The sequence below is a fragment of the Hemicordylus capensis genome, chromosome 4, assembly GCF_027244095.1.
Source record: "Hemicordylus capensis ecotype Gifberg chromosome 4, rHemCap1.1.pri, whole genome shotgun sequence".
NCBI classification, from domain to species: domain Eukaryota; kingdom Metazoa; phylum Chordata; class Lepidosauria; order Squamata; family Cordylidae; genus Hemicordylus; species Hemicordylus capensis.
In genome coordinates, this window is record NC_069660.1 from 61,038,843 (window position 1) to 61,056,692 (window position 17,850).

Genomic DNA, 17,850 nt, shown 5'->3' on the forward strand with positions numbered 1-17,850 from the left:
AAACTGAGGTTTGTGATGTGAATTCTAGCTTATCTCTACATATGTCTGGGTTTTTAAAATGCTGGTTTTAAGCTACTTTTTCTGAAAATGCTGGAGCAAATGGGAGAGGCACTGATGTAGAATCATTAGCATGATAAGAGGCATGCTCTCTTCAGAAATCTCTGCAGGAGCTCTCCCCGCTGCCTCTCTGGCTAGAAGGAAAACACGGAGCATGCCATGTGGACTTGTTTCAAAATAAAACCGAGAGCAGAGGGGAGGGGCTGCTTCCCTCAATGCAGCGAGTGTACTTCAAAGCGGCTTCGCTCAATGTTTACCCCGAAGCCTGAAGCCAAGTGTGAATAACTCCCTGGTGAGATGTGCTCAACATGGATATTTTGATGAGCAAAATAATACAAGCAAAAGTTGGATGCAAGTAAAATAAGGCAATAAGATCACTTCAGGTTATTTTTGCTACATCAGTGAATATGTGGCTTGTGCAATGGCTGGAGCCTCTCATGCTATTTGTATATATAAAGAAGTCAATGGTTTTGCAGCTTCTAAACACTGGCTGATGTACTGTGAAACATTCTGGGGCTATTCAGATGATCGGCAAAAATCAGGCTAGGAAAGCCTAGCCTGATTTTTGCTGATCGTAAGAACCGGGCTCTCAGCCAAGCCCGGTGGCTCTAGAGCGGGTAACCCAGTCAAGAACCCCTGCCTTAAAAGCAGGTTTGCGGAGCGAGCGGTTCACAAACCTGGTTTTTAGGATTGTGAGTAGCTGTGGGGCGGCTCCGCGCTGCACCTACTCATGAGTAGACCCCTGGAGGGGAGGCGAAAAGCCGCCTCCCAGCTCCAGGGGTCTCCCCAGTATGCCCTGCGTGCTTGTGCAGGTCATACTGGGGCTTCCAGGGGGCGCGCGGCCCCCGAGCTCCCCAGCCCCCGCCGGCTCCATCTTGGAGCCTGCAATTGTGTGGGTGGCCAATCCGGCTGCCCAGGGCTCCCTCCCTGCTTGTGAGCGAGGAGAGTGGGCTTAGCCCGCTCTTCCCGCTCACAGCCCCAAACCAGGTCTCACGGATCGTGAGACCCGGCTCTCTATCTTCCTTGTAATGGAATGTCTGTGCAGTTGTGCAAGAGTGCTTCTGCGCAAAAGGCAAGAAGTGCACAAACACAGTTGCATGTGTCTGTTGGAAATGGCCATTCATCACATTGTGCCATTATTGCATTTTGCACAAAAGCACTCTTGTGCACATGTTTCATTACAAGGAAAATGGAACAATGCACAGTATATCAGCCATTATGGGTTTTTATGTAGGAACTATGTAACTTATTAATAAGATGACTTAATGCAACTGCAGAGTTGTGTAGAAGAGGGAATTTCTTCACCCTTGCGTTACTATGACATGAAAAGCTGGAGCAGCTGAAATTCACTTTTCTACATTGCTCTTAAGGGTTATGCCTTCTCCCCTGCACTTGGTTGCTTTATGTATGAAGTGGTCTTAAGGGATAGAGCATCAAACCGTTGAACTAAACTGACCTGATTTGAACTAAACCACATGCCTTTGAGATATAAAATCATGTGAAAGACAATCTGTTACGCAAAGACAGAAATACTGTACTGTACATGGTTTATAATATACAATGGTATCTACAAGTGTGAAAAACTATTAATAGATAGATCATTTTGCAGAAAGGTTTGTGCATATTTTACAATCCTAAAAGCCCTTGTTCATGCATAGACAATAGGACTAGCTTTTCAATCGGAGGTTCAGAATTCTCTCTTAACTCACTGTTAAAAACATGATGTTTACCAGTTAGCTAGTTATTAATATCTTACAAGATTGTCCATCAGTTAGATTATGAGAACTCCATATACAGGGCAAAATAAGCTTAATTGGAATAAGACTGCATATACTTCCCAATGGCAAGTGAATCCCATTTAATCAATATTTACTTCCAAGTAAAACAGGGTTAGGATCAGGCTGAAAGACTCAAGTTCTCATAGGTGGCCTATAAACCTGTATTACTTCAATGTTAGTGATCTAATAATTTTTAAAAGGTGCCAGCACCTCTTTATTAAGGTGCTCCCCAAAGGAATAAGAATCCCTCAAACCAAAGCAAGCTACTGAAACATGGGCCTCCATACTGCTCAGCGAGCCGCAGATCCAGACACGAGGTGCACGCTTGCTGCTTCCGAGGCACTGTAAAGGATGCTACTTCCGAGAGTGGGGCTGCTGTGTACTTCCTAAGAAATGCAGACATTTCAGGCTGCCAGTGCCTGTTTGCACCTCTTTTTTTGCAAATGGCAACCTGGAGAGTCTATCTCAAACATTCCAAGGAAGCAAAAAAAAAGATGCAGCACTACACCTCCCATCCTGTACGTCTGCCCGCACCCTTCTCCCACCTGGTGTAGCTAGCCAGAATCTAGTTTTCCATCACAGTACGAAGGGTCAAGAGAACCAATGGTGGAACAGGGTAGGAGACATCATCACTACACCCTTGCTTGCTGCCCCAATTTTTAATGGAACAAGCAGGATCTCCAGACTGTAGTCTAGCAACTGCATGGCACTTCCAACTCATTTTAACCTTCTGCAGTTTCTTAATTAAAGTTGCTCTCTCAAATTAAATGAAAAAGTTGAATCCCAAAGTGACAGCATAAATCCTAGCATGTGACTTCATAGGGAACTGATATTATCATACTTGGGAAGTCTCATTCTTGTCAGTGAAGAAGTGGATTCTACAAAGATGTCATGCTCAGCTTTGGAACTGATTGATAAGAGCATCTGGAGCCCAATTCAGACATTATGTTGTACCTCAGTTCAAATGTCTGTACACTCATATGTATTTTTGTGCAAATGACTGTACCTATCTGTGTTTTAAAAGTGGATAAGGGTCCCTCAAATGTGTGGTACAGATAGAGAATGTACTGCTGTGCCTGCATGCAACATAACATGTAGATAACTATATCTGCATGTAGATCTTTACCTATCTATACAGACTGCATGCGCTGTGAATGCTGGATGTGTGTGAATAAGGCTTTTGTCTGATAATCCCTCATAAGTTTACCAGCTTCTTTTCTGTCAGGGATCCTGTGCCTTTTAACAGCTACATATCAAGCAGAACAGGTGCAGTTTGTCACAACTTGGAGATTCAGCAATGAGAACAGCTGCGGCTGCTACCTTTCCCTCTTGTGATGCAGCTGTTAAAGCTACAGATATAAAAGAAAAACAATAACCAAAAGGGCAACCCTACTCTTCTCATCCGTTCTGCCTGGCTTGCTCTTTACTTCTCTACTCTGCTCTTTCCTGTCCCCACATCTGAGCCACCTACTTACTTCCACCTCCTAGGCCTTTTAGCTTTCAGTTTTGCTGCGTCCAGCATAGCTATTGCTACCATTCAATCGCCCTTCTGATCCCAGCTCCTGGATTTTAGGCTTGTCACTTTCTGCTGTTGAGAATCCTTGTCCTCCTAGAGGACCAGGGTGCTTTCTTTGCTTTTCCTGAACAACAAAAATACATTAATGAAGATGATGCTGGAAAGGTAAAGTCCCTTCCATAAGCTGCTATCACTTATTGGCTAAGTTGCCCCGAGTCACAAGGAAGGTGATGTAACTGCATACTTAGAAGTTAAGCTAATATTGCTGCATCACCTGGTGCCATTTCTTGCCCTGGTATTCTTATTGCATAGAAGAAGCCCTTAGAAGCGGGGGATCCATCCAAATGACTCATTCTTACCCTTGTCCCTGGTCACTTACAGCCAATCTATTTACAAGAAGGTACTGGGACAACCTGAGGCTCTTAGGCCTCCTTAAAGAGTCACAACAAAGCAGGGAGAGTCACGCCTATGATGTGAAACACCAGGCTTGGCTAGAGCTATGTGCAAGATGATGAAGCTTCCTCTTTGAGTGCCTTATCGAAAACCTCCTTGGTATGAATAAGAAATGGGTTGTCTTGTTCCAGGCCTGACAGTAAATGTATTTGTAGTTCCACCATACTGTTGACTTCCATGGGAAGGCCTGGAAAGGAGAGAGAGAGAGAGAAAAAAGCAAAAATATCATCAGATGAATGGAAACCTTTCACCATACAATACAATGAAATAAAACAGCGGCCCCCAAGTTTGGGGTCTGTGGGTATTGTTGGACTACAAATCCCATGATCTCCAGTTAACAATGGCCAAAGGCTATGGATGGGAATTGTAGTCCAACACCCAAGTTGGGAAGAGCTGTAATAGGAGATGGAGAGAAGAGTATGCCTCTCCCAAGGCAAACAAAAACAACCCCACCACACACACAAACTACCAGCTTTCATTCCTGTGAGATCCCATCCTGTGAGGTCTTCTCAGGTTGCCCTTCTTTTGGTCCCTGGTCTCAGAGAGGTTCATAGTACTAGGGCCTGTGGAAGGGTATTCTCTGTTGCTGCTCCTTCACTTTGGAATTCCCCCCCCCCCCGATTCAGTCTGCCTCCTCCCTTTCAGCCTTTATAACTTTATTGAAGGCATTTCTTTTCTGCCAGATGTTTGCCCTTTAATTTTTGTTTGTTTGTTAAAAATCTCAAATGCTGTTCTTGTTTGTACACCGCCCTGGGTCGTGTGGATTGGGCGGTATATTAAATCTCTTAAAAAATAAATAAATTCCAAATACAAGGAATATTGAAGAAAAAAAGCTTTCCTGGACAAAAGACTTTGCAGCAATCACTTCTGCCAATAATTTCCAAGAGCCAATGTATGCTTGTTGGGATTCTCATGGTGTGATGTCAGTAGTGTCAGTATGAACTCCAGCTATACATCATAAAATACTCTTTCTCTTATCATCACTGTCCTCTCAATGGTTCCCCAAACTGACTTGGGTCCTGACATCCCCACCTAAATTACCAACAGCACAACAGTGTTCATATTTACCCGGAAGTTAGTTCCAATGCGTTCAATAAAGCCAACTCTGATAAATGTACACAAGGTAGCACCCCAATAACAGCGTTAGACATGTAGGCCGACATCCTGACTAACAAAGCATACAGGCTTCAAGGGACTGGAAGCAATGGTAGTAGTTGTGGATGACTGAGGGGGCACAACTGGAGTCCTCACACACCTTGTGCACACACTGATGTGCCAGAGCCATTAGACCTCTGAATGGTGCTCATGTTCCAGAAGGGCTCCGCAAGATCAGAAACATATTGGATATAACTGACCTTCAACAACCTTGCAGAGTCTCTCTGGAGCGACAGTGCATGCACAGGGCAGAAAGAGAAGTTGCACAAGAGTTTCTGTCACATCCCCAGAGTCCCTAGAAGTATGCACACTTTGTGAGGATGTCAGCCGACAGCCGCAGTGTTTTTCGCCAGCTGAGATCTTGACATTTGGAGGCCATTGTCTTACTCAGCTGTATGTGCGGGTGAGGAAGAAGCACACATGCAGCCAGAGGGGTTTTGTTTTTGCTTTACTGCAGCCAATCACCCACCTGAGCAGACAAACTGATTTTATACAAAAAAAGTGTTTGTCCATTCTACTGGGTGATGATAACACAACTAACTGATGCTAACAACTAACTGATGGTAACACAACTCCAGCTTACACATGCAATTTTCCTCAGTCCACATATACATTTAGGGTTATGGACTTCATTGCTTTCTCCGAGGAAATGGGCATTTAAGTGTTTTCCCCACTGTTGTCCAAAAGGAGGAAAATCCTCTGTCTACCACTACCCAGTTGAAAATGTAGGATTTTAGAGAGGCCATCCACCCGCCTATATTTGACCAGCAACATTTTCTAGCTGCTCCTAACTCCCGTTACATTTATGGCAAGTACAACATACCTGCTAGCAGCTGCTGCATTAGAAGCATACTCTCCGTTCTGCCCTTTATACTTGACATCGTTGGCCGCACTGCTGTAAGTCACCATCTTCCCAGGTAGCTCCAGGGAAACTCTCCTGCCCTGTGCACTGCCGGGAACATTCCTGTGAGCAGAGTTGACCCGGCGCATCCCTTCCGCCACCTGAGAGTTGTAGGTCATTGTATTGTGGCCATAGGCATTGGGTGTGCTAATACTACGAGAGGACATGGTGGGCCTGCTGTATGATCCATCAGTCTCTGACACGTAAAGACGCTTCTTTATCAGAGGACGGCTGCTGGAAGAGCAATTGAGATAATTAGATGAGTAGCTCCCTCCAGGATAGTAGAAGCAACTGTATCCACTGGGCCTCACGCTGTTTTCCAGAGTTGGCTTGGATGTCAGGGAATAACCATTGCCATAGCTACTGCTCAAGTTATTGAAATGAAGTTGCTTATTGGAGGCCCGATCATCACTTTGGATATCAAGGCTTTTGGGGTTCCCTTCCCCACTTGAAGACACACCTGTGACCCCACTGGCATCGTTGCTGAACTCTGGTGGTGGGGGAATGATCTCATAGTCAAAATCCTCTTCCACCTCATAGTTATTGCTCATGGTGTGGCTTTGGGGTGTAGCAAAAGAGTGCTGGGGAGTATCAGGCATGCTGTGAGATACTTGCTCTTTCAACTGGCTGGACTCTAGCAGACTTTGAACTGAAATGGAGGCCCCAGACTTACTTGATGTGGGGAGATTCTGAGGTTCGTTCTCTCTGAGGTGCTGCACGTTCCCGCATTGTTCTGAGGCACTGGAGAATGAATGAGGCCTGTGCTCTCTCTGCCCTAATTCTGACAAGCCCCAGATCTTGCCATCAGGTGTGTTTGCCCCATTGTGCTGCTTAGTCTCTGAGATGGTAAGAGATTCTCTTTGAGGGGACTTTGGTACAACAGTGACAGAGTTTGGCTTACTGTAGTAAATGGTAGAGGAGGGCCCACTCTCCGATTGGCTGTTAAGCTGCAGTTTTTCTGACAACTTTAATGGAGGCCTCTCAGATACGTAACTGTTCTGTCGAGAGGCAGAGGCAGAACACCTGCCTTTCTGGGCCCGCTGCTGAGCAGCCAAGAGGAGAGCCATTGGAGAGCCTCTCTCTACTTTTTCTCCCGTAACAGGATGGACCAAAGCATTACTATTTGCTTGCTCTGCATTCCTAGAAACTGTGGGTGTCTGCGGTGACACACCCTCAGCAGAGTCTCTTGGGTTTTCATTATTATTTGTGCTAAGTGGTCCATCTTCAGTCGTTTGTGAAGAGGTGACAGAAGCCAGGCTGTCAACAGAGCCGAACCTTGTCCTATGTGTCTTGTACTGCAGGAGAGAAAAGTCCACACTGGGAGAGGCAGTTCGTACTGGGGAGGCGGTCCCAGAGGAGGCCGGTGAAGCTGCAGCTGGAAACAAGAATACATTCTTTGGTTTCAGTGGGGAGACTGGAAGTTTACGGATGGTGTCAGATGGAGAGTTACCAGAAGAGGCACTAGAAATCTTAGACTCTTTCTGTGTTACTTCTGATGTTGGTGCATACTGACTTGCTGTGGGTTTTGGAAGCCTGGACTCACCAACATTGGTCTGGCTGCCACCAAACTGAAGAGTAATTTGTTTCTTTGGTTCTGAATTGTGTCTTAGGTTTGCAAGAGCCAAGGGTGGGCCTCCACCCTTGACTGGGGACAACATAGCTTCCAGCTCATTTCTGAATGTCATAACAGGGTTTGCTTGCACAGTGGTGGATTTATGGTCTGGAGCTGAGAGAATGACATCTTTGCCTGGAGCAGGTGCATTAGCAGGGATCTTCTCTTTCCTCTCACCCTCTGGCCTTGCAGGTGACAGTGGTCTCATCACAGCAGGCTTAGCTTGTTTTAACTCATCTGTACTAGACTGGTTGCCAACAGTAATGCCGGTTTTAGTCTTGGGAACTACAGCTTTGTCTTGCTGTCTGTCTTCCTTTCTGTACGAAGAGGATAGCAAAGCTGACAGTTCATGCTTCAGCTTGTCCAGGTTGCTGCGTTCCTTCCAGTCATCATCATCATCATCGGAGGATGCTCCGTCCAGAGAAGGAAGCTCTGTTTCTTCTGCAACTGGCACCTCACGTTTCAGTGGGGCATGAGAAGAGCTACTGGAATCTGATGTTGGTTTTGCACTCTCTGTGATTAATGTGGAAGGTTTTTCAAAAGTAGCTTCCCCCCCAGTTTGTCCCCCTGAGTGAACCATGGCTGCAGTTCGTATAGTGAAATTAGTTGGCAGGGCAGGCCGGCTGTGAGGAACCTTCTTGGGAAAGTGCTCATCTTTTGGGCTGGATTCCTTTTCTTCCAAGGGAATAGATGATGTCCTCACAGGGGTTGGGGGAGGTATTTTAAATGATCTGGGGAAGGTGAGATTAGGGTCTGGGCTGGACTGGGACACTTGAGGCACCTTTTGCATAGGGGTCAGTGGAGATAGGGGGTTTGGACTATGAAAGCTGGTTTCTGCTTGCCTCAGATTTAAAACAGTCTCAGATTTCCATTTGGACACACCATTTGAGAAGGAGGAGATATGAAGTGCTGGTGAAAGGGGAGGCATAGGAGAAGCAGAACCATCCTTAAAAGCCAGAGGAGGAGTAGGGGGGATGAAGTCTGGTGGGGATGGAGTGCTGGGAGAAGACAAATTGGAATATGGGTATGAAGGTGGAGCCAGGAATGGAGATGAAACTGGCATTGCTGGTGGAAGTGGGGGTGGTGGAGGTGGTACCATTGGTGGAGGTGGAGGAGGAGCTTCCATTGGAGGTGGAGGTGGAGCTTCCATTGGAGGTGGAGGTGGAGCTAGGTCAGTGGAGGATGGAGGTGGTGGAGGCGGAACTGATGGTGGGGGTGGAATATCATCATCATCCAAGTAGTCTTCTTCAAATGCCCTGGGCCTCAGGTCAAGAGCAGAATTGTACTTCCTGTAATTGCCATTGATCTGGGAACCAAGCCCTAAGGAGAAAAGAGCAGAGCACATGGCATTAAGACTTCCTCTCATTTTACACTAGGAAAGTCAACATTAGTGTAAGTGAACATTTTTCATTAGGCAATCATGACAAGCATTTTTATAGGGCTGAAAAAAATAAAATCACACACACAGGTCCAGCTCTGCCAGCAAAAGACAAATAAACAGAAATTAAAACCTACAGGCACATTAATCAAATTTTCTGCTTTTGATTTCATTGCCCCCTGTGCCCCACCCCCAGAAGATGTTCTATTAACTAAAGTTTTGTTGACCATTAAATGAAAACGAGTGCTTTGGCCACCCAACCTTCTTCTAAGTAAACAGGTTTCTTTAATTTTTCAGAAGCTCATTGGGCTTCTGAAATTGATACAAACATATCAATTTGTGAATTTGATAAGGAAAACCTTATCAACTACACAGCACTTCCTTGTCTTAACCCAAAGGTCTGTGAATGCACAACCATGCATAGGAATCTTCCTGTGCATGTAAGGTAGTCTGTTTGCTTAAATGGAGGGGGCTTCTTCACCTGGAAAATATGACTAAATACACACTTCATTTCTTCTGCTGAGCCCTTTTGGGACAGGGAATCGTCTTATCTATTTTTTATTTTTCTATGTAAGCTACTTTGACAACCTTTGGTTGAAAACTGGTAAATAAATAGTCTTTGTCATTGACGAAAAGGCAAACTACACAATAGGGCAACTCAAATTAGTTAGCTTGTGCCAAATTTCTATAAAACTGCAACATGGAAGGGGTGTCCTTAAAGTGCAGTCTGAGCTAGTGTGAGAAGAGAAGCTAGTCTTTTCACCCACCCACACTTTCCCCTGCAGATGGATTTTGCTAGCTATTTTTTAGCCAACAGGAATAATTTTGCGTTGCAAAGCCCCATCAGAAGCAAAACAGCTGAAGAGGAGCAGTTTCAAGGCAACAAGCACAGGTGAGGTGGGAGAGCTCAGCTCCTTTCCCCATCTGTCCATGCTGTACTTTTAATGTGTCCCCTCAATATAAATCTGGCAGTGCCCTAGTTCTTACATAATGGCTAGAATTATCAACAAAATCTCAGTGGGAATATAATGATTATTTCAAGTGAAACCACACACAGCACCCCACCTAGCTGGTGTCCAGGAAATGTTCCTCCCATTGTAGGAACAGATTCTGGAATCCACAGAACTGACAACCCTATTAAGGGTCGCCATCGAACTGAAAGAACAAACAAAAATCAATTGACATTCCAGCTGCCTAGTAAATGAGGGGCTACAGCAAACAAGATTTACTCATTAACAGGGAAGTAACTCTATAGTTTAAAATATGTTTGATAATTGCCATGGTTGCCTCGCTTGCAGAAACTAGCTGAACGTGCTTCTGAAGAGGTTGATTCAGCATCATGATAGCTGCCCTTAATTCTGTGCCAAGACTTCCTGTTAGCAACACTAAATATTTTGAGTCACTTGTAGATTAAATACTACAACCAGAAAAACTAGAACAGAATGAATAAAGACTAATGATCTCAGCTTAATATTTTAATATAAATGTAAATACTCCTCTCTCCCATTTTAAACATGGACGATAAACATTTTTGGATATTGGGAAATAATTAGAAGTTTTGTATGGAAAAAATGTTCATTGCTATTTTGTTGCCCTCAGATTGAACACATTGGGCATAATCCACTAGGCCAGGAGTAGGCAACCTTGGCTCTACACCTCTTGTTGAACTGATTGATGGATTGATTGATTGACTGACTGATTGATTAAGTGCTATCAAGCCGGTGTCAACTCTTAGCAACTGCATAGATAGATTCACTCCAGGATGATCTGTCTTCAACTTGGCCTTTAAGGTCTGTCAATTGTTGTCGTAATCGAGTTCATCCACCTTGTTGCTGGTCATCATCTTCTTCTCTTTCGTTCAAATTTTCCCAACATTATGGACTTCTCAAGGGAGCTAGGTTTTCGCATAATGTGTCCAAAGTATGATGCTTTAAGCCTGGTCATTTGTGCTTCGAGTGAAAATTCTGGATTGATTTTTTCCTATGATCCATTTGTTTGTTTTCCTGGCTGTCCATGGTATCCTCAAAAGTCTTCTCCAGCACTGAAGTTCAAAAGCGTCCATACCTTTTCTATCTTGCTTCTTCAAATGCCAGCTATCACATCCATAGAGTGTCACGGGAAAAACCATTGTCTGAACAATTCTAACCTTTGTAGGTATAGACACACCACAGAATCTAAATATCCTTTCCAAGGCCTTCACTGCAACCCTACCATATTCAGCATATTTCTTGACTGCTGGATCATTTACTGTTGATGGTCAATTCTAAAAGGCAGAAGCTATCCACCACTTCAATGACTTCATTGTCAATTCTGAGTCTGGTTGCTGTACCCGTTGTCCAACTTGTTGGACTACAACTCCCATAATCCCCAGCCACAAAAAACTGTGGCTGGGGAGTTGTAATTCAACAACTTCTCGAGAGCCAAGGTTGCCAACCTCTGCACTAGGTATTTCTTTAGGGCAAGCAACACGGGAATGAAGAGGAGCTATGCAATTAAAGTTTCAGGATTGTAACCATGATTTAAACAAATATTTCAAATTTGATAAATTATGTCAGTAGGGAAGCAAGACTCTAGGGCATGGAGCCTCAACGTTGGGCCCCCAAATGTTCTTGGATTCCCATAAACCCCAACCAAACTCCCATAAACCCCAACCAAAGGCCACTGGGGCTGGGGATTATGGGAGTTGAAGTCCAACAACATCTGAGGACCCAACGTTGAGAATCCCTGCTCTAGGGAATATATAGAACTCCTCTTCAGGCAAGAATTTCTCAAAGAAAGCCTGAATGTGCAGGATGGGTGTGGAATGCAAGCTGAAGTCCAAAGAGCATTTGTTTGTTTTGTAATTTATTATATTTCAATCCCATTCTTTCTCCAACAAGCTCATGCAAACATACATTAAGTAGTCTCATTTTAAACCAGCAACAAGCTTCATAACTCAGCAGGGATTTCAGTCTGGGTTTCTCAACTGGGTTTCAAAACTCAAGCCTGATTTTCCAAACACCCAACACATGGCCAGCATCACTGGGCAGCCACTAAGGGCCTACTGCTGATCCCTGAGTCTACCTCTGTGCCTACAATCTTTACTGCATGTGATGGTGGCAGAGTGACTCATTTAGGGCCTGTCCAGGCAGGAGGAGGTTCACAAAGGGCAATTTGGCAAGGGCTCCCTGAAACTTGGATCTAACCCTGTCCCAGCTCTGGCTTTACATAACACTTAGCATTTACATAGTGCTTCACTTTGAGTGCTCAGAGCACCTTCCATATATTATTGCAGCATGTGGATTGCAGGGGCCGAATGCATGTACATGTTGCCTACTTAGTTCCTAGTCATGTGTCTCCCCAACTCTTTCCTGAAAGAGCTCAGCATGTTGTATATGAAGTTATCCCATTTCATCCATTCTCATTCTGTGAAAAAAACTGGATTCAGAGGGTGTGAACTGCCAACGACCACCCCAGTAAGCTTTATGGTCTCCATCCCAAATCCAGCACTCTGTCAAGTGCACCATCTTAACTCGACGTGAAGCAAGCCCTCTCTAGATGCACTCTAAGGCCATCTCTACACTTGTCTAGTATTGAGCACTGGGTGAATGACTAACCTACCCAGTCTGTATGATTTTGATGGTCAATTACACATCAAATGCAGAACTTGGCAACATTGTCTGCATTGCAGATAGAAGCAATCAGTTGTGTGATTGCATGGTCAGTATTAGCATGGACTCAGGTGTGGTGATGGTGTTAAGTTATCCTTTACTATATGGTTGTGGAATGGCTCATCTCTTTTCCCTGCCAAAGGCACATTATGGTCCAGTCATCACATCTACTGAGCCATGAAATAAACACCAAGGGTGGGTTGTTCCAAGCCCTGCAACAGTGCACCATCACAAAATATGTCATTGCACTGCTGTTGCAAGGATGTTAGTGACTTGGAAAGAAGCTTGCAACAGTAAGGCTTAAGTGCGAGAGGAGACAACAGCAAGCGGTACTGAACCATGTGCAAATGCAGAGTTGGCTTTGTTAGATGAGCACATTAAAACTGGCAACTTACCCAAAGCTGTTTTCTCCTCAAAGCCTTCTGGTACTGAGGGTGTTGGTACAGCGACTCCATGTGCTTCTTGAGCATTCTGAAATGGTTAGAAAGATGGACTATAAGATCACATACAACAAGTGCTGAAAGTCAAAATATTCAAAGATAAAGTAGAAAATGATAAATATTAAGTCTGAAATTCAAAGCAAAGCAGAATGCCAATTCCAGGGAAGAAAAACACAACCCTTTAAGAAGCGGCAACACAAGAAGAGTTTGTTACATTGGTATATGATTACTGTGGCCTTTTGTTATTTATTTGACATGACTTATTTATTAAATTTTCATTTTAAAAGTCTGAATGTTATTTGATGGTGTAGTACTAAGTGTTATGTAATGTGGCAAAGCTGAATTTCCATTCACTGTTTTGCATGTCTCTTAACACTTAATAACAATCAATCTGATTATTATTACGAACACTTAATTAACCACACTTAACCATGTCCAATTTAAAGCATATTACAACACAATAATAAGTCTTAATACTTAATAATAACCAGTCTAAAGAATGCAGATCCAAATACTGATAGGAAGTATGTAAATCTGGTTCACAAATTTGCAATGCAACAGCTTTACATATTATCCACTAAGTTATCTTACAAAAGTCTCATCATACCCACAACTATATGTCAACATGGAAATCATAGAATGATAGGATTTTATTTTATTTTATTTTAGCTTTTCATCCTGACCAAGTTGACAGGAAATAAAGGGAATATAGATATATCATATTTAAAGGGAATATATTTATATATATTTAAATGAAATATAAATATATCATATTTACAGAAATCTAAACCATATGACTCAAAAGTAAATAGTTTTTTAAAAGACATTTCACAAACAGATTTATCACTTTCCTTCTCCACACCCCTTGATGACACTTTAAAGTAGAGATGGATGTGTTTAAGAAAGACCATCTGATATTAATTGCTGACAATCTTGGCTTCAGAAGACAGAGGAAGCCATGGAAAATAAACTCTCAGGGCCTATTTCAGATAGTGGCCACATCACACTGGAGCACAGGTGAGTGAGTAAAACTGCTGCAACTCCAGTGGGTACTGAGGGTGTCCTTTACAAAACTGCTTTTGAAGCCAAGGAGGCTTTCAGAAGCAGGTCATGATGTAGTGTGGGAATATGCCGTTCAAAAGAGGGAGGGGAGTAAAAAACCAACCAGATATACCCAAGTCCTTGGGCACATCCAAAGTTAGCTCTCTAGGTCCTGCTTATATAAACATACACTATATTCTCAGAAACAATAGCATGTATTTTGGCCTCTAGAAGCCAAACCGCATTCAGTGTGGTTATAAAATGGTTTGCATAGCCAGACAAGCACCAGTGACAAAGTTGTTTGCATACTCCTTCCTTGCAAGGCTCAAAGCAGTGCTCACAGTTGGTCTGGTTCTGTTTTCCTTCCCGTCCTCATCTCTAAAAGCTGGTAAAATAATATGACTATTAAGAACAATCCTGTGTATGGGTTGACTCAGCACTCAAACTGAACTACTTAGATTTCATGCTTGTGGAAGTGTCGAGGCTATTTTAGGTTGTTTGGGGTGCTCACTTCCCTGCCCACAACGCTAGTTGTTATCATTTCAATATGAAGCTTTTTAACTCCTGAGTCCTGGATCTTTCCCAGACAGCAGGCTTTACTGAGAGGTTTACTGAAAGGCTTTGCTGCAAGTTTGAATTTGCCTCCAAAAAACAATACAAAAAGTAGATTTTTTAACCCCAGATATAAATCGACCCACACTCTAACATGCAATAAAAAACCTGAATTGTGTGTAAAGTGCTCCCTGATAGCTTGCAAGGACTTTGGGGTAAATTTGGGCAATATGTGAATGCAAACCCCTCCATTCCAGAGGAGATGCAAACTAAAAACTAGGTGTGAAAAACTTCCAGGTGCTTCAAAGCAACCCCAAATACAAATTTTCGCCTCCTAACCCAGCCTCAAGCCAAAGAACTCAACTTGCCCCTCTGTTGGTGACTCACTCTTGAGATCATTCCACAAAAAGGCATTTAATGTTCCTGCTGCCCTCTGAATATATGCTAATGCATCAAAATTATAGGGAAGTGCTTGCCAGGAGTCAAACTCATGCTTCCTTCTTCCTGGGACAGTGGTTTATTTAGCAGCACTGAGTTTCTGCCTCACCCAGGTTCAACAGACCAACACCAGAGGCATTTCTTCACAGAAATGAGGGCTAGTTTGCATATTGCACTGTGTCCCACCATAATTTCAGTAAATATGAATGAAAACATAAATTATTTTTCTGTGTGGGTTCTGTTAAGATAGCACAACAACTTAATTATGTGAATCAGCCCCACGTACAAACACAGTTTAGATAAAGGTATGTGCTCTATATTTGGAACATAGCCCCCAGGCTTCCAGTGCTCCAGGGCTCACTGCAGGGTTGGGAAGTTGGGAATGTTGGGAAGGTTCCTGGAAGATGCATATGCCTTCCCCCAGGGGACTCTTTCATGTTCATCACAAGAAGTCAGCCACAGGAAGTCAGAAACATGAAGCTGCCTTGTACTGAGCCAGACCCTTGGTCCATCTAGCTCCGTATTGTCTACACAGATTGGCAATGGCTTCTCCAAGGTTACAGGCAGGAGTCTCTCTCAGCCCTATTTCGGAGATGCCATGCCAGGGAAGGAACTTGGAACCTTCTGCTCTTCCCAGAGTGGACCCATGCCCTAAGGGGAATATCTTACAGCAGGGGTGTCAAACTGAGGCCCTCCAGATGTTGCTGGCCTACAACCCCCATCATCCCTGGCTACTGGCCATGGTGACTGGGGATGATGGGAGTTGTAGGCCAACAACAGCTGGAGGGCCACAGTTTGACACCCCTGTCTTACAGGGATCACATGTAGTCTCCCATTCAAATGCAAATCAGGGTGGACCATGCTTAGCAAAGGGGACAATTCATGCTCACTGCCACAAGACCAGCTCTCCTCTCACTGTTTTTCACTGCACCAGCTACATGCTGGTTCTATACTGCTCCCTTGTCAGACCTGTAGTCTAGAAACCAGCAGACTGAAGCACACCTTCCATGCAGCTGCAATGATTGCTTCAATGTAAGCAAATGGATGTACCCTTACGGCACTTTTCAGTCAAAGTCCTTTATTCTGCATATTTAACATGCTGTTTTAGAGCATGTAAATGCGCCAGACTGCTTTTAGAAATAAACAGGAAATGGGAATTATTAATGGCATTAAATAGCTTTATCTCATTGGGAGTTTTTTTTACTGCACTACTATGAATACTCCCATGGATAATAATTAAGCCAGAAATCTGAGCTTGTCATTGAGTACTTGTTACCATTGTTTTTGGAGACTGCAACAGAAGACCAAAGTCTCCAGGCTTAACCTGTGACATCACAGACAAATCAAACCATAGTATCAAAGGGCAGATATGCAGTCTGTCGCGAAGAAATGGATCGACACCCCAGTCCTATGCTTGTTGTGCAACAGCCGCAGTCTACCAATCCTTTAAGATTTTCTTCTAGCTTATTCTATACATACATGGAACAGGGAAGCAGGATGAAAACCTTGACTGGTCTTGTAATTAAAAAAACCAGCTGTCTGTAATTTGGAAGAAGAGCAATTAGAGTGAGGATTTATACGCATATTTTATAGGATAAAGTTGCATCTCAAATATGCATATAAATCCTCGCTCTAATTGCCTTTCTTCCTGATGCACCAGCATCCCCCTAATCCTAAAAGCACACCCTCCTCTGAACCCCTGAATGCCCCTCCCATCTTTTTACTTGTTTCCTATGTGCCCAGCCTCTAGCTGCTCATGAAGTTTTGAGTAGTTTGGGTTAAGCACAAATGTCATAAATATTATTTTAAAGCAGGGGTTCCCAACCTATTAAAACTAGTGCATCTTTTATGTCACAAATCTTCAGCTCAGGTACTCTAGACTTGCTAGGTGACTCTGGGCCAGTCACTTCTCTCTCAGCCTAACCTACTTCACAGGATTGTTGTGAGGAGAAACTTAAGTATGTAGTACACTGCTCTGGGCTCCTTGGAGGAAGAGTGGGATGTAAAATGTAAAAAAAAAATAAAAATTTTTAAATAAATGATACAATTATGGAAAGAGAGAGAGAGAACGCAAATGAATGAATGAACACAGACACATTTAAATGCAACAATTATGAGACAGTCGTTAGTTTACATCTACTCCAGTCACTGGTTTACATCCAAACTAAATTACTCATTAGTACTCCCACTGAAACCAATAGGACCTGTTTACTTGTCCTATTAAGCTTAGTGGAAGTACTCAATGCTAATTTTCTGAAGCCTGTCAGTGAGACTGAGGGGATGGGTATATTGAACTTCAGCACATAACCCCCCAGTCAGAAGCAGTGGGCCTAGTACTGATGCAGCACATAGCCAGCCAATCAGAAGCAGAAGCCCTTTCTGCAGTGGACACATTGCTGAGGATGTGTTGACCTCAAGTCGATAATCTTCAGTTGAGGAACATATAGCACAGCTGCAATGTGAGGAGGCAGGAGCTCCCTGGGAGCTTTTCAAGCACCCCTAGGGGTACTAGTACTCCCTTTTGGGAACTGCTGTTTTAAAGATTAACTTCCTATGCTAGGACATCACAGCTCTATATAACACCCTAGAGACTATTGGAGGTATGAGAACAGGACTCTCTTCTAATACCTCAAATATTGGTTGCTTACAACTCACTGGGAAAGTCCTGGGTATAAATTTAGACATGTAAAAGACAAAACCAAGCACAATGTGTTTCAAGACTGCCTCTAGTTTCCAGGCCATCTGGGTTAAAAACTGCCCAGGGCCCAGAGGAGATTATATAGGTCGACCGTCAACCTGTCACACAGCCTTCTGCTGCAAAACTGAATCTGTATCTCCAGTTCTCTCTGAGATGGTTGTTCTCATCCTGAAGCCGCCTA

The 17,850-nt window shown here is 43.6% G+C and overlaps 1 protein-coding gene across 1 annotated transcript in view; it reads right to left on the bottom strand.

Annotated features, from left to right (window-relative positions):
* Nucleotides 1–3,568: 3,568 nt before the first annotated feature.
* The window catches only part of C4H6orf132 (chromosome 4 C6orf132 homolog), a 51,320-nt gene continuing 37,038 nt past the window's right edge, over nucleotides 3,569–17,850 (bottom strand). Inside the window, exons 3-5 of the mRNA XM_053248887.1 lie at nucleotides 12,896–12,971; nucleotides 5,783–8,792; nucleotides 3,569–3,991 (exon numbers count right to left, since the gene is read on the bottom strand). Coding sequence (XP_053104862.1) covers nucleotides 3,886–3,991; nucleotides 5,783–8,792; nucleotides 12,896–12,971 — 3,192 coding nt within the window. The 3' untranslated portion in view covers nucleotides 3,569–3,885. The remainder of the gene's footprint in view (nucleotides 3,992–5,782; nucleotides 8,793–12,895; nucleotides 12,972–17,850) is intronic.